Source organism: Parasteatoda tepidariorum, chromosome 10, assembly GCF_982258835.1.
Source record: "Parasteatoda tepidariorum strain Cologne lab strain chromosome 10, Ptep-v5.0, whole genome shotgun sequence".
Classification (NCBI taxonomy): domain Eukaryota; kingdom Metazoa; phylum Arthropoda; class Arachnida; order Araneae; family Theridiidae; genus Parasteatoda; species Parasteatoda tepidariorum.
Genome location: NC_141764.1, coordinates 99,985,986 through 100,004,060, shown reverse-complemented (window position 1 = coordinate 100,004,060; position 18,075 = coordinate 99,985,986). Strand labels below are relative to the sequence as shown.

At 28.9% G+C, this 18,075-nt stretch overlaps 1 protein-coding gene across 1 annotated transcript in view; it reads right to left on the bottom strand.

Moving 5' to 3' along the window:
* Window positions 1–18,075, bottom strand: part of LOC107438418 (menorin) — a 30,225-nt gene extending 12,150 nt beyond the window's left edge. Inside the window, exons 1-2 of the mRNA XM_016050710.4 lie at window positions 17,794–18,075; window positions 6,415–6,647 (exon numbers count right to left, since the gene is read on the bottom strand). Coding sequence (XP_015906196.2) covers window positions 6,415–6,647; window positions 17,794–17,950 — 390 coding nt within the window. The 5' untranslated portion in view covers window positions 17,951–18,075. The remainder of the gene's footprint in view (window positions 1–6,414; window positions 6,648–17,793) is intronic.

Here is an 18,075-nt window from a genome sequence, read left to right as displayed (position 1 = left end):
TCTGACGTCACCTTCTGTCGTCCAGTGCCTGTTTTTCGAGTTGTTCGGTGCTCGTCGGTCCACTGCTTCCAAACTCGCATCACTGTGGAACTGTTCCGCTGCATACGAGCTGCTATTGCGCGATAGGAAAATCCTCCTTCTCGAAGGCCGATTATCCTCCCTCGTTCAAACTCCGTAAGTTGCTTGAATTTCTTATTCTTCCGTCGTGGAGGCATACTCAGGTCTCACTAAACGTTTGCCACTAACAAATAATCATAGACTATTTTCAACGTCCCGCTACAGCACTTTATTTATACGCTTTCAGCATCAATTCAGAGGGCGCTGCGCGCGCCACGCACGCGCGATGGCTCTGAAACTTTATTAATTTGCATAATATCCTATAATTGACATTTGCTGCGAATTTCATTTGATTCTGATGATTCCTTCATGGTGTTGCATTTTCTACAAACAGCAGTTTATATAATAATAATAATAATATACAGGGGGTGGATGAAAAAATAACGGAAACACTACTATACTAATACATTTTTTTAATATTTCTCAAGAAATAATTAAAGAATTACTTTTATAACTTCAGAAGTGTTAATATCGTGCAATTTCTCATACTTTTCAGTGAAGTTTAAAGCTTTTAGTTGTTTGAGGGACCGACAATTAATTACAAATGGTAAATAATGTTTTTGAGGGCCAAAAACTGCAGGAATAAATTTGTAACTTGTAAAAATTATTTTGGTTATTATAAAAGTTAATTGCACAAAATTTCGTGAACCTAGCTAAAATATTTATGAAGATATGGACATTTTTATAAAAACAAATTTTTTTGTCTTATGTTTTTTTTTCTGCTAAAACTCTAAAAATATTCAATAAAATTAAACAAAATTTATGGAGCAATTTAAAATTAATTACAAAGTTATTGCTTCAAAGGTTTAGAAAAACTTGTTTAAAATAGCGCAAGACAGTGGCGTACGCAAGGGAGGGGTTTAGGGGTTTAAACACCCCCCTTGAGCTCAGACAAAATTGCAAAAATAAAAATTTTAGTAGAAATTATGCGAGCTATTATTTTTTAAGACTATATATTTTTATTAACCTTATGCCTACTTTTTTTTTCTCACGGTATTTCTCAGAATACTGAAAAAACATTTACTATAATAGGGTTGTACTCTTGAAACCAAAATCACGTGATACTGTTATGGACTGGTTCCTTTCTGTCCTACCAGTATAGTTTTCGAGACTGGCTGTCATTCGCGAGGTCTTTAAGCGATGATTCTGGAATCCTAGACGTTCTGTCGTCTTTGAGACAATTCGAGAATTTTGGAGACGCGGTGAAAAATTATATAAAAGGGGGAACGGAGTACAGTGGAGTTAGTTAGTCAGACTAAGAGTTATCTCTGTCGCTTGTCTTTCGGAGCTCGTCGCTAAATCTGTTTTGTTTTGTCTTAACAAAAAGTTCATTCAATCGCCGAAGTTATTCATTCCAGCTCGAAACTTTGAGATCGTAGCATAGCGATATTTCTGTGCCAATATATACATATATTTGCTGTTCTTGGATCTTTAGGATTTAACAACTTTTAACGCAAGAATTTAGCAATTTTTAATTATTTTGAGAAAAAAATCACGATCTGAAATTAGTGAGGTGACAGCATCTAGTACCAATGTAAGTTTTTCTGTTGTACAGAAATGTGATACTTCCGTTGAAGAAAACGTTTCTAGCATAACAAAATCTGATGAATGTGAAAGTGGCCCTCAAAGTGTTACTTTAGTCAAATTTTTTATGTAGGTATTCATGTGTTTACATATTTTTATGTACATAGAATGTACAATTTGCGATTCCTATACATACAATGTATACACAAACGTTGTTTGTACGTACAATATTCATAATTATATTGTAATATACTTAATGCAATGCGCATATGCTTAGTACATATAATTATGCATTTATGATACATGTACGCATATATGTTAGTTTGTACAAAAAGGCAATGTTTTGTATCTTTGTATACATAGACTATGTATGTATGAACGTATATGAAAATAATGTTAATGCGTTTGCATGCTTTTATGTACTTAAGTGCATATATTGTATAAATTTACGATGATAGTACGTATATACAATGTACATTTGTGTATAAAATTGTACGTATTTGCGTACAATATGTAAAAATGTTATTTAAAGGTACAATATATGCACATAGTTGCGTAAATAAAATGCGTACATGTATACATGCATATTTATATGTACATCGATATATGTGCACGCAAAGTGTGTACTTATGTACAACTTACTTATGTACTTGTATAACTACATACTTTGTTAATACTTATGCGCATGTAATGCATGGATGTACAAAAAAATAGTTATATGCACAATGTATGCATGTGCATACAACGTATACATGTACATAATTACAAGTAATGCACAAATACGTGTGTACATTTAAATATATGTAATTACAATATACACATACATTGTGCATACATTAAAAAAATTTATATGAGTAAAGTTATTAAAATTTGTTTTAAAATTATTCTAAGGTATATGAAACTCGACCTCATATTTTTTAGAAAGCAAACGATAATTTTATTTGGAATTTCTAAATATTAATTCCACACATAAAATTTACCGTTTTTCTTACCATTTAAAACATTTCTATGAATCATCCATTATCTTATAAAAAAAATAAATCTGTATTGTCAAACATTTCATGAAAATACCTGAAAATAATTTTTTATTCAGAGAATTTCAAAATGATATAGAACAATTAAAGCTGAAAACTAAATTTAAATATCGTTTGATTTTGTCATTTAAATTGCTTGAGTCATTAAAAGTTAACTTACATGCATTTTATTTATTGCATTGTACACATATTTAGACATAAATGTAATGTACATATGTATACGTGTAATGTATCTACGCATGTACAATGTATGTACATACATTCATGTATTGTACGTGCATATATAGTACATATGGATATGCATACATGGAACATACGTGTATTGTACATGTGTGGATACATTCATTGCACATATATACATTGCACCATATGCATAGATAGGGATAGCATGCATGTACACATGTAAAATTTGTACGAAAGAATTATGCCCAATATATTTATGCACATACGTACTGTATATGTACATACATATGAACATTATATGTTTATTTCATCATATGTACATTATATGAATATATATCTGTACGCTATATGTATATACATCTGTACGCTATTAGTATATACATCTGTATAATATATGCATCTCAAATGTGTGTATGTACGTACGTTATGCATGTCGAATACATGTATGAATATATGTGAAATATAAATACGCCCAATGTACGTACAATAGTTCACAAATGTATTATGCATATTTGGATACTTACATTGAGCATGAACATATTATGTACATGTACATAAATACACTGGACATGCATATCATGTGCATGTATACATACATATATTGTACATCCTACAGATATACCTATATTGTACATGCATACATATATTGTACTGTTCATAAATAAATTGCACATACATGCATGGGACATACATTGTACAGACAATGTATGTATGTTAGTACAAACACAAGTACTTGTATATACATGCGTACATGAACATAGATATACATTTTACATACACAAATATTTGCATAAAATGCATATATTCATTGTGTATAAATGTACATGCCTACATTGTTTGCACATACATACGTAATTATTATCTATATACATACGTACATATATTTTTTACCTACAATATAAGTGTATGTACATGTGTGTGATACTAAAATGTCTGAACATATGCACTAGATAAAATCATATGTACATACATTTCAGTTACATTCATTTGTACGTATACAAATACGTACAAAATGCAGTACATGTTAATGCGTGCAAAATGTATCATTATAAAATACATTCTACTATCTACTGTAAAATATAATCATTTATAAGAATACAATAGTCTTGTAATCGTGTAATTAGATTACATGTAATCATAATTACTTGTAATCAAATTACATGTAATCATATATTTTGATTACTTGTAATCATAATTACTTGTAATCGTTTTTGTTGTGATTACTTGTAATCGCAATTACTTGTAATCATGACTACAAGTAATTGATTACTGTAATCAAAATTGTAATCATGATTACAGCTGTAATCAAAATTTTTTGAAAATTGTAATCATGATTACAAGTAATTGATTACTGTAATCGACTATGTAATCATGATTACAGCTGTAATCAAACTTTGTAATCACGATTACAAGTAATTGATTACTGTAATCAATATTGTAATCATGATTACAGCTGTAATCAAAATTTTTGAAAATTGTAATCATGATTACAAGTAATTGATTACTGTAATCAAAAAATGTAATCGATTGCATTTTTGGCCAACTCTGCTTTCCACCCATATGACATTAAACTTTTTTCAGAAAATATTACATTATGTTCTTAAATTTAAAAATTCAAATCAAAATTTAACTAAACAATGTTGTCTAAATAAAAAGTCAAAATTGACTAGCTGTCTAAATTAGGGAAATAATAGTGCTTTAAAACTATAACAGATTCGAATTTCTTTTAGTAGTTTCAGAAAATTATGAACAGCCCCCTTGAATAAATTCTGCGTACGCCACTGGCGCAAGATATAAGTCATTCAAGTGGTTATTTTATATTGCGCATGCGCGGAAATATTTTACATTTTTTTTTCTCATAATTTTGCAGTGAATCGTATTTGACGACTCATAAAAAAACTTTATATCTTAAAAATGAAAAAAGTTTCGAGCCATTTTCAAAGTAATTTTCGTACTTTTCGAAAGAAACTCAAAATGATAAAGGGTTTTCTTCAAATATTATTTTGAATCATAAGACGAAATTAAATAACAAATTATAATACCTTACAATAAATGTTTCTACACCGAAATATGATTGCATAAGGGAAAAAAAACAGGCGAAAGAAAAAAATTTTCTATGGGGAATGATGGCCAACAATGCCGGAGACATTTTTAATAAATCTTTGATGGAATCTTCAAATTTATTGAATATTTTTAAAGTTATAACAAAAAAAACGAAAGAAAGTAAATTAGTTTTTATAAAAATATCGAAGCCAAATTAACAAAAATGTGTGCAACTATCGCATATAATAATCACATTAATTGTTACAAGTTGCAAATTAATTCGTGCATTTTTTGGCCTAGGGTGTCCAAAAACAATATTTTCCGTTTGTAATTCATTTTCGGTCCCTCAAAGATCTAGAGGCTTCAAACTGCATTAATAAATACCCGAAATCACCTAAGCTAAAGATTTCTAAATTTATAAAATTATTTTCTTATGAATTTTTGAGAAAGATCAAAAAATGTGTACAATTTTATGTTAATTACTATACTACATTATTGATAGATTACATGAAAGATTTGCAGTTTTTATGCACAAATGTGCCCTTATTTTAAGATAATATTTTATAAATTTTTAAAATTTATTTTAGATTTACATAATTTTGGGATCCCTGCTTTCCAAAAATAAATTTAAAATTATAATTTCAGCTGTTTTTATAAACATTGCGTCGGTCATTTCATTGTAAGTCATTTTCGGATGGTAATTGTTTACTAAAATTTGAACACGGATTCACTTTGAACTTCAAAAAAAAAGTTTTAAAAGTATTTTTAAGTTGTACTTTAAGAATTAAACATTGAAAAACGGTGAAAAAGTTTTAAAAATATTTACAACCTTTCGGTAACTATGCTCAAAAAAAAGATATTTCAATGAACAAAATGAAGCAAACAAATATTAAAAAGCCATTTTGTAAATAAAGAAATAACGTTCTGATTGGTCAACATTGGAATGCCTTTTCCGTTAATTTATGAACCTGAACTTAAAAATAATTATACTTTTTCACTGTGTACTGAAAAGTCTGATTTTTTTTAAATGCTCCTTTCCGAACACTTGAAGGAAATTAAGGACTTTTTTTTTTCGCTTTTGATAAGGATATGTAATGTATATGTTACAGTGAATGACCGACATCAAGAGAATGTCGACTTTCACAGGTGAATGTCAGCAATCACACAGTCGCTTTGGTGAATGTCCGAAATATTGATTATACCCGATTTGATATTAATTTATTTGTGGATATTATTATATTTATTCGATATTTTAATATCTGATGAGGATAGATGAGGAGAATCATCAGTGCTCGGAGTAGCGCTTAAATGCATACTGGGCAGTGGCACTTGACCTGAAAAAAAACATTAATGTAGGGCATACCGGGCAAATGTATACCGGGCAGTGGCACTTAACTAGATCTAGTATATATTTCAGACAGTTACCAAAGCGACTATGTGATTGTCAACATTCACCGATTTCGATCATTCACGGTAACAGTGATTCACAAAGAAGCAAATTAAAAACTATTACTTGCGATGCTCGAGCTTGTAGGATTCGAAGAGAAGGTTCAACAACATGTATGGACTTGAAGTCTAATTTAACTCCTTTTCCCGCATCTTTAGTGATGACGGTGTCTATCCATTCCTCAAGTGTTATATCTGACAAGGTATCTGGTGGATGCGCCATCACAGGCACCGGTAATCCCACATCCTTTTCATCGATATAGCCCATAGACACATCCGCTTCCAAAAAATCTATAGCACCTGAAAAATCGTGCAACGTGTCTTACTATATATAAAAATCTAATGATGGTGTGGATTCATAAAAAAGATGTTTGCAACTAAGATATATATATATTATTTTTTTACTCCTTAAGCAATTAGTAGAAAACAAAAACGACGTGATAGACACAAGAACTATTGATAGAATCATGAAATAAATAAAGAGAAAGAGAAAAATAATTACGTTCCAAGCTGTGTTAAAAATATCTGAAAGAAAAATTTTTCATCTTTTTCCCTTTAAGAAGCTATTCTGAAATTTTATCTTCTCTCCTTACAGAAAATCAAACGAACATAAAACTCAAATCTAAAATGCTGTGAACTGAAGTTTTTAGTAATTCAAATGCAGGATGATTAAAAGGAAATGTAAGTTAACCAAAACATAAAACTTAATTCCAAGTAATCAATTTATAAAGAAGTTTAAAATTTCAATGTTGTATAATGTTTAATTTACTACCTCTAAGGGTTACTTTTTTTATTTAATATTAAATCCATGCATAATTTTATTCATATGATATACCAATGTAGAATAGGGGAGAGTCGGGTAGCGCCGCCCAGCGGGTACCCCCGCCCACAGTCAATTTCATATATATAGAATATTTTTTCAAGTCAATGGGTCATCGGACATTAATTGTTATATTAAAAAAAGATTATTTTCAAAGTTTCAAGTATTTATGCAACTGGTAACATGGTAAACAATAGTTTTGAAAATATGTTGAATACAGTAGTCATGAAATTAAGAAAAATTGGTTGAATGTTTCGATTAAACTTCATTTTAATACAAAAAAAATAATTTTTTCTACACATACAGCATTCAAGTATGTAGTCTTAAGTTTAATTTGCACAAAGAAAGACGTTTGTATGTAAAAAATTGTTCGAGTAATTATAAATTCACAAAAAAATTGGATTTCGGGTAGCCCCGCTCACATGAATGTCGGTTATCACCGCCCAATTTTATTTTGTCGATAAATGTACGGTTGCAAAGATTATTATTTTATTGCTTCAAATTTGAATGTTATATGCATTTTTAACAACAAATATATGTTTTAATATTATATGAAACATAAATTTATATATTTAAAAATGAAAAATTAAATATTTTTAAAATGTAATTAATATATACAAACTAAATTTAATATCAAGAAATCATAAATATTATGGTAAGCTATTTGCTTACTTATTTCTTTTCACTTATTTATGAACGAATCAATCTACAGAGGCATTTGAATGCAATCAAAATACAAAGTGAATTTGTAATTTTATAAGAAGTATTTTATATTAAGTTTATAAGAAGAGATCAACCAAATAAGTTTATATTGAAAAACAACTATTGTTATTAATTATTGTTACTTATATTAAATTATTTTCGTTAAATATTTAATATAAATATATATTAATATTATAATATATTAATATACATTAATAATGATAAAAAGTATGACATTTGTTGTTATTAAATGATAGAATTCACTAAAAGTATATAAATATGCAATAAATAAAATAATTTTGCGATAAAAATGATAAATGAGGTTTATCTATTGTCAATACATTGATCATTCTCATTTACACCAGAAAAAATAGCCAAAAAACACAATTTTTGTAACTGGGCGGGGCTACCCGACACATTTTGAAAAGAGCTGAAAAACATGTTTTTTTAAATTTCTATTTTTTTAAGTTTAACTATTCTTTTTTGGTTTATTCGTTTTGCATTATTTAATTAGATGATAAAACAATAGAAACATACGAAAATGTTGATCATTACTCAGTATTATACAGAAATATAAGCAATACTCCTTAAGTGAGCGGGGCTACCCGACTCTCCCCTATATGTTATTTTGAATGACCGAAATGGGTGAATGTTGACAATCACATAGTCTTCTTGGTCCAGGTCTAGTGAAGTGCCACTGCCCGGTATGCTCTACATCAATGTATTTTTTTGAGGTTCAGTGCCACTGACCGGTATGCATTTACTCCCAACACTAATGTTTCTCCTCAGCAGTTATTAAGATATCGAATAAATATAATAATATCAACGAATAAATCGGATATATTCAATATTTCGAACATTCACCAAAGCGACTCTGCGATGGTTGACATTCACCGATGAAAGTCGTCATTCACGGTAACATGTACACTATAAAACTGAGCTAATTTAAATGCTGAAAATAATTACTGAATGCATTTCTGTGTTATCGTTCTTCTGATTACTGTCAGCAAGCTACAGAAGCTCTGCAATAGTTTAGTCGGGAGAGCTGTCGGATGTATTTATCACTTAATGTTAATTTAACTTTCTGCTTTTTCCTCAATACTTCGAGAACGTTTTAAACAAAGAAAATGAATTTACACAGAATAATAAAAATCATTAATTTACTTATAATTCCGTGCAAAAAATAATTTCTAATAATTTATTATTTGGTCTAATCGTAATCGAAAAAATTTAAAAGATAATGTATATAAATGTTACATCATTTTAACATGTGCAATTTTAAATGACAAAATGAAAAAAAATTCAATCAAATCAGTAGTATAGATCTTAAGCAATTGAATTTTAAAATATTCGTAAATTTAAAATTTGGTTTAATGTACTAATTACAATTGCTTTGAATGTCAAAACTGAACACAAAAAAATACTTTGAAGGAAAAAAAATATACCCGTTTTTTCGTCTAATTTATCCTAATTGTCCCTAATCTTTAAAATTTGGGTGGTAGTCTGAGAGGTAACTGTCTTAACAGGAGCCATCAATCAATAATAATCTGCAGATAAATACGAATACCGCTCACAATGTAAACATTTATAAATTTTGTTTACCAAAAGATAATTTCACGAAGATAAAAAAATTGCTATTTATATATATATCATATTAATTACTATTTTTAAAAATAGCAAAATATAAAAACTTTCACATCAAATATGTGATATATGGTTTATCAAATTTATTAAACACCCATGTTGTATGTAATATTTGTCATTATTTACTGTTTCTAAACTGTCCCACTTTATTAATAATTTACTAGATGGCAGCACTATAGAAGTGTTACCGTACATAAATAGAAACTTCTATAGTGCTGCCATCTAGTATACTATTAATAATTTGATACAGTTATTCTTTCTCTTTTTAATTTATTCATTCATCAAGTTGCTAAATTAAATTTGAAAAAATAAATTTAAAAAACAATAATTATCTCTTTCCAAAACAGTCATTCTGAAACTTTCACTTTAAAAACAGTTATTGAATTCATTTAAATATGTAAGTGCTGAGATTATAAGGAAATATCAGTTTTTTCAACTGCTTAGTTAACAATATCAAGTATAGAGAGCAGCACTACTCTTGTCAGTGTTGTAAATTTTAGCTTTTATTTTTTACTTTGAAAAATAATTACTTTAAATTTATTGAAAAAATATCAGAGCCTGTTCGCTGTTTTACACCATGCGATTGCGTTTGACAATAATTGTTGTTTCTTGGTATAAAATAGTTTTTTCTACAAAAGTTCAAATTATTTACTTAAAATATATATACAGTGTGCAAAATAAAAAACGAAGCACCCTTAATAACTTTTGATCTAAAGATCGGATCGCGCAATTGAAATACTGTCCCAGGAGAGCGGTCTAAGCTTAGAACATCATGATGTTCATTTTACATTTTGCGTACTTCGAAAAACTCCATTTTAAAAATTCGATTTCTCAGAAACTTTTCGATCGATTTCACTCACAATGATATTCTTTAAAACGATGTAAAAAATTACAATTTAAACTTTTTTCAACTAATAATAAATAAAATAATAAAAAAAAATGATAAAAATTTACTAAAAGTTATTTTTTGCATTGAATTATCTTTGGCTAAATAAATTTTGTAATTGTGTGCAAAATGTTTCAATTTGCATTAAAAGTTCTCGAGATATGGCGAAATACGCAAAAAGTAAAATTAACATTAAGAGGTCCAAACTTTTGAATCGCCTTTCTTACCTAACTATTGGGACCCCATTTCCTAGATTGCGGCTGCCCCCCCCCCCCTTACGTTTTCGAGTCAAAAATCCGAATCCGTCAGAAAAAAAGATACGTTTATTAAGAGAAAGTACGTTTTTGTGTCTGATTTCGTGACTTGAAATATCGTTTGCACTCATTAATTAGCATATTTGAGGTCACCCCCTGGTACGATTAAGACTGGTGTGTTTAACGTCATTTTTAAAACGTGAACAGGTCCGATGATATCGTGAAGGTCAAAAGATGTTCAGATCGTTTATTTACCTATTTATTTAGTGCTTTGCTGTACAATAAAGAATTCTATTTGCTTCTTCCTCCCTTTCTTACCTCCTATAGTATTCATTTTTGTTCAAATTAAATGTGTATTTTGAGTGAAAATATGACTCCATTGAGATCTATTATTGAACATAAATAATTTTTTAATAACATTTAAAAGTATATAACCAATTTATCATTTAATATTTTTGATTACAAAAGAGGTTGATATATTAAATACAATTATCACATCATTTGGGCATTCAGTTCTAAATCATTTAAAAAATCACGTTTACGAAAATTTATAATATGATATTAAATTGTATGGAATTCGCGTAATATTATATTATTTAAATTCCATATTATTTAAGTTTACATAAAAAAAAAACAATAACTTTAAAATAGTTTAAATATCGATCTAAATAAGATTATCGTAAAATGTAACGTAAAAAGGTAATATCATAGAATTAAAAAACATTTCTTGTGGTTTTAAACTCAGTTTAGAAAAGTAAAAATAAAACGAAACATATAACGTGTGATAAAACGAAACGTATTGACGAATTCTGCAATGCCCGAGTTAACTTGGGAAACGGTTAAATGCAAGATAAGAGAAATCTGTAATTTAATAACCACTTTTATTATTCACGTGTTAGTGCATCTTATGAACGAACACCTGTTTTGAGGGCTCGAAACATGTCGACTTTTTTCACCTTAATTTTTGAAGCTAAGTAAGCTTATAATGTATATTGAGTGCGTAATGTACTAGTAATTCATAAATGTAGTCGAGCCTAATGAAGTAGCAATTTATAAAAGTAGTATTGAATGTCTAATTTAGAAGTAATTTATAAAGGTAGTATAGAATATGCCTAATGTAATAGCATTTTATAGTAATAATATTGAATGTCTAATGTAGCAGCAATTTTATAAAAGTAGTATTGAATGCCAAATGCTGTAGCAATTTATAAAAGTAATAATTTTACTGAAATAACAATCTGTATTGATAAAAATAATGCCTGATCGAACAGTTATTTACAAAAGTACTGTAGTAATTTTGCTTTAGTAGAAATTTATGTCGCAAAAAAAATGGGTAATGTACAAGTAATTTATGTCAGTCATAATTTTACTGAAGTCGTAATTTATATTGAAAAATATTGCATTTTAAAATAATAATTTTTAAAAATAGTCTTATTTATTTCGAAAAAGAAAATAATTCCTGTGAGCTTAATGATGCCTTTTTAAAACCACCCACAAAAAGTGACACTGTTTTCAACGGTTTAAATTCTGCTTAAAAAGTTATCCCTACAAACCTGATGATGCACATAAAAATTATTTCGACTATTTTCAGACTCATTAAATATTCTCGTTTATTTATCTCTAGTGTATGCGCCTAAATTGTCTGTGTATTTACTCGTCTTTCTATAACAAAACATATTGAGACGCACGCACACATACTTTTTGAGAAAATGATAAGCGTTTCTCTCTTTTAACAATTATCGATAAATGTTAAAGATAATATGTTTACGATCTGTGGGATTATGGATAATAGCAACCTGAACAAATGACATGACAGATGCAACCATATGGTTTCGAAATAATATGTCAAGAAAACAGATGGTGCTGCAAGTCATGCGTGAATTCCCCGCTTTGTCTGCGCAATTTCGGGAAATAATACGTCTGCTCCATTAAAATCTTTCACAATCCCCCTCCTGATTTTCTCTGGAGCTCAATTAAGTTAAGCTCTAGTGCTATATCGCGATGTACATCGTCAACAACTATCCAAGTTTGTCAACTCTCGAGCTAATACCTGATACGTACATCATCGCTTATTAAAGGCCCTCTTGTTGGAAAAAAAAAATTTTTTTCTTTGCGTTTATTTCTTCTTGGGAATTATTATTGGAATTATAATTAACAAAAATTAAAATAAATATAAGCTCAGATTAACTAATCATCATTAGTTTTTGCTATAAATGATTTAAGAGCATTTTGTAAGAAAACAGCGTGTAAATTTTGTTTAAAGTAACAACCAGGGGGGGGGGCTGCAACATTTCTGTGCTTTCAACCTCCGGATTTCCAGATCAAGCCCTGTTATATAATATTCGATGTTGATCGTTATGGATAATCAAACAAGTTTTAAATATTTGGCTTTTTTTAAGTTTGATAACTCAGAAACTATTCAACCAATTTTGCTCAAATTTAGAATGATAAAATTTAAAACAATATTCTTTCAATTGTACAAATTTGTATGCCTCACGATTGAAATTTTTTCGAATAATATTAAATAAGTTAATAAAAAATAATAAATTATTTTTACCTGTATTTGCCTTTGGATAAATGAGTTTAATAATGGTGAGCCAAAAATGTTCACTTCGCTTAAAAAGTTCTCGAGATTCAGAAAAAGTAAGGATTTGTGCATAATAATTGCGATATCATCGATGTAGATAGTAATCGTATATTTATAATGAAACACGGTATTCACATATCATGAGAATATTATTTTAAATACCATTATTGCGATGTTTCAAAAATATCGATACATTGCCTAACTCTATCATAGACTAACGGACTCGCTCACTCAATTACAATTTGTAAAAAAAATTTCAAAAAGTTTTTAAATAAATAAAAATCATTTTAAAAGATTAAAATAAATTCCTCAATTACGGATTTTGTTGAAAGTTAACATAGAATTCTGCCCTAAAAATGTTAGAGATTTCACCGCAAAAAATAGTCTCAACCCCATAATTAGATGGAGCTAAATTGAGGACTTTTCTCTGTAAAGAAAAAACTAATCACAATAAATTAATTTTCATAGCTACTATCAATGATGTGTTAGATAAAGAGATATTCTCATTTTAATAATTGGGAAATTTGTTAGAAAGATGCCATTCTCTTTATTCCAACAATATGTTACATTTTGTGATAATTGTTGAGATTTTAAATCTAACTTCAAAGCAAACATAAATATGAGATTTCAAATCTAATAATATAATAAATATGAAGTGTCAAATGTATGAAATGAACAGTGTAATAAATTACGGGAGTTGATGAGCGGTAGCAACACAATGTTGTTTTTGCTTAAGACCGCAACACAATGGTCTTAAGGCCTGTTTAGACGATCCAATTTCTTGGACAGAGATTGATTGATATTGATGGAAACTTGTTTTGCTTTGAGCTTTGATCGTGTAAACAAACATCCAAGAACTTGGTCCAACTTCTTGGACGATAGTAGAGCATGTTCTACTTTCCATCCAAGTTTTTTCTCCCTTAACCAATCAGCGTCTTAGGTTTTGTGACGTCAACAATCAGGCAGCAAATTATGTCATCTTCTTGTCTGTTTTCATATATTTTAGTCCAAATAAATTGATCTGTTGCGGTTTATTTGTGCTATTATGATTTTATTTGAATTTATTTAGCAATTTTAAACTTATGAAAGTATTATTTTATAATGTTGAATATGAACAATGCGCATGCGCAAGTTTTTCCTTCAACGAATCAGCGACATTCAAGAACTTGGATAGTGTCAACGAATCATCCAATTTCTTGGACAGAGAAATCCGTCCAATTTCTCGGATTCAAGAAATTGGACCGTGTAAACAGGCCTTTAATAACATGTAGGATCTCAAAACTGCTAGCACCCGCCGTGCCATTGATTCCACAAGAAGCTGATAGGTAGTCTGAGGTATCTGGTAGCAAGCGCTCACCAACTGGTCCTGCAATTCCCTCACATTGCGAGGGGGTAGAGTGGCAGCACGAATTTGGTTTCCCAAGTAGGACCACAAATGCTCGATTGGATTAAGGTCAGGTGAATTTGGTGGACAAGACATGACTTGAAAGTCACTGGAATGTTCCTCGACGATTCGATCCTTATGACATGGTGCATTATCCTGTTGGTAAACACCATTCCCCGCAGAAAAAACTGTTGCCATGAATGGGTGAACCTGATCTGCAACTATGTTCAAGTAGCCTACAGATGTCAAGGATTGTTCTATGAGGATTATGGGTCCTAATGTTCCCCATCAAAACATTGTTCCTGGGCGAGAAACCATAAAAACCTGGACGAGCCCATTGTTATAGATGGAGGGTGGTCATAATTTAATGGCTCTTCGGTATAAACGGAAAAAAGTGGGGGGGGGGAGTTATTAATATTATTGTTTTATTGTTATTATTTGTCTTAACTAGTTTTTTGACTATTATTAAATAAAATGATAAAAAATAATAAATATTTACTAAAATGTATTCTTTGCTTGGATTTGTTGCATCTTTTGATAAACGAATTTTATAGAAGCGTGCATTAATTTTTCTATTCACTTAAAAAATTCTCTAGATATGGCAAAATACACAAAAAGTAAAATTAACATAAAGAGGCCCAAACTTCGGATCGCTCTCCTGACCAAACTATGGGGTCTTATTTCCCAGATTGCGGCTACCCCCTATTTTTAAGGGGTCAGAAATTCTAATCCGTTAGCGAAAAAAAAAGTATGTTTGTTAAGAGAAAGTACGTTTTTGTGTCTGATTTCCTATCTTAAAATATCGTCTGCACTTATTAATCAGCCTATTTGATGTAAACCATTAAGAATGAGTCTCAGAACATGAAGATCCGATCATTCGATCAAAAGTTATTAAGAGTGGTCCATTTTTTATTATGCACACTGTACCTACAACAATGTAATGACTAAGAAAAAAATAATTTGTAGGTTTTTTTTTTTAAATAACAGGCTAAACTCGCTCTTTTTTTATCATTGCTAACTTAGGGAAAAAACAAACGTAAAAATTTTTGAGCTGCTAATAACAAAATATTGATTTTTGACAAAAAATTTTATCTCATTAAAATAGTATGTACAACGTATGATAGTATGCAGAATAAAGAAAAATTGCATTTTACATGCATTTTTGACTTCTTTCTCTTCTAGAAATTCTTTTGAATTCAAAAACTGTTAATCGACTTTGACAGCTATAAAATTTAATTTTAAAAAAAATCGTTTATACAATAAAAAAAATAGATGAACAGTTGTGGTTAATTAAGGTAATGTTCAAATTAACAGAAGACAGCAGTTTAAAAAGTTAATCTTAAATAAAATATGCATTTCATTCACATTTTGAAAATACGTTTTTCTCTCAGATTTCGTAACTTATAAATATCGCCTGCACTAATTAATTAGCATATTTGAAGTGACCCCCATCGAACAATTTAGATTGAGTTATTCACGGTAGTTGATTTATCTAAATATGCTTTAAATCTCATTTACTTAGTTTTCGTAAATAAACTGATGGCTCAATTCGGTAGTATTGTGGCGTAACTACCACTACAAATATTAAATACGAAATCACTAGTATATAAGACATGTTAACTTGATTCCATTAGTTTGACATAGACAATAATTATATCACCACAGTATGTTTCCAAGCATGTAATTTTCAAAAACTTCTCCCAATAAGAATTTCCCACATAAAACATGCGGTATTTTAAATCCACAGATTTTTATGACAAAATTATACCGAGATAATTCTGCAATCAGCAGTTTTTGACAGGTAGAGTTAAATTGTCTGTTTTTAGATTTTTGATAATTCTTTTAATTTGTTTTCGCACAATTTTACGTTAAAAGAATTTTTCAGCATCATTCAAATTTATTTTCACCAATTTAAACTGGAATAAAATTTCTTAAAAATTAAAAATCTAAAAACTGGTAGTTATTAATGTCTGAATCAAAACCTCAAATCGCGTTATCTCAAGTTTTCAGAAAAAATTTATGGAAATACTAAAAATTACGAATAGAGTTATTTCTCGTAATCTAACACAGCAGAAATCCCAATGTTTTTTGTCTTTTTTTTAAAAAAAAAAGTAATTATGTTGTCAAATAATACTATATTATCGAAAATTTGTAAATCCAGAAAAATGTTTCTTTAAAAAGTAATTGTGTTGTCAAATAATACTAAATCATCGAAAGTTTGATAAGTTCAACAAAAAAAAATTACTTTTAAAAGAAATTGTGTTGTCAAATAATACTAAATCATCGAAAGTTTGATAAGTTCAAAAAATATATATATTTCTTTTAAAAGTAATTGTGTTGTCGAATAATACTAAATTATACTCCAAAATAAAAATAAGTATAAAATAAAAAATAAATATAAAAATAAGTACAAAAAATATTTTAAAAAAATACAAATCAAAAATTTAACCTAAAATCGATTCTAATAGTTTTTATTAAAACAAGATTTGATGTGATTAACACCTTTTCCAATTTTTAGTAATTTTCATCAGTTCAAAAAATTTTTACAAATTGAAAACAAGTTTAACATTTTAAGTTACGTCCGTAACAGCTAATTTTTCATTTTTTTTTTTTTTTTTTTAATTTCTAAATATTAGAGTAAACAAAAATGACACCAAGACTTATCTTTACAGAAATTATTAAAACTAGAAACGAATTTCTTTTTTTTTTCTTAACAGAGTCATAATTTTTTAAAATCTGAAAAGACAACATTCGTAAATAGTGTCATTGAAGTATTTTAAAGAGAAATAGTAAAATTAAATATTTTATTATTTATTTTACATTTATAACTTAATGGTAACTCCTAGAATCTTCATCATTTCTTTTCTTGTGTGGACAACGAAAAGCTGAAACAAACTGAGCTATAAGTTGGGAAGAACAGAGAGAATAATAGTTTATAACAACACACGATATTGTTGTTGTTGTTCATTTACGTCGCACTAGAGCTGCACAATGGGCTATTTAAACATTTTATATCTCTTTTTCTCTCTTTATTTATTGTTTACATTTATTTATTTATAATTATTTATTTATAATTATTTATTTATATTTATCTATTTTCATCATTTGCAGTTGGTATTTTAAAAAGCCGAGTCATTTGTAAACAAAATTTTTGAAAAAAATGTGTCACCTGTTAGTTCTCTTTCAAGAGCAGCCTTGCTGTTGACAGCATGTGCCCACGTGACTTCGCTCGCATCTTTCATATCATTCATCGTCACCTTTCCTTCCACCCAACACACACAAGAAACCGTACAAAACAGCCAAGAAAGAAAGAAATTATTTCCCATTGAGAGTCACGTAACAATTCAATAATTAGCGAAAGCGAAAATTGTGTTCTTTCCCGTTTTAACTACATTATAAAAGTGACTTCGTGTTTTCAGAACCGCCATGCGTGAAGATTTGACAAGAAGAG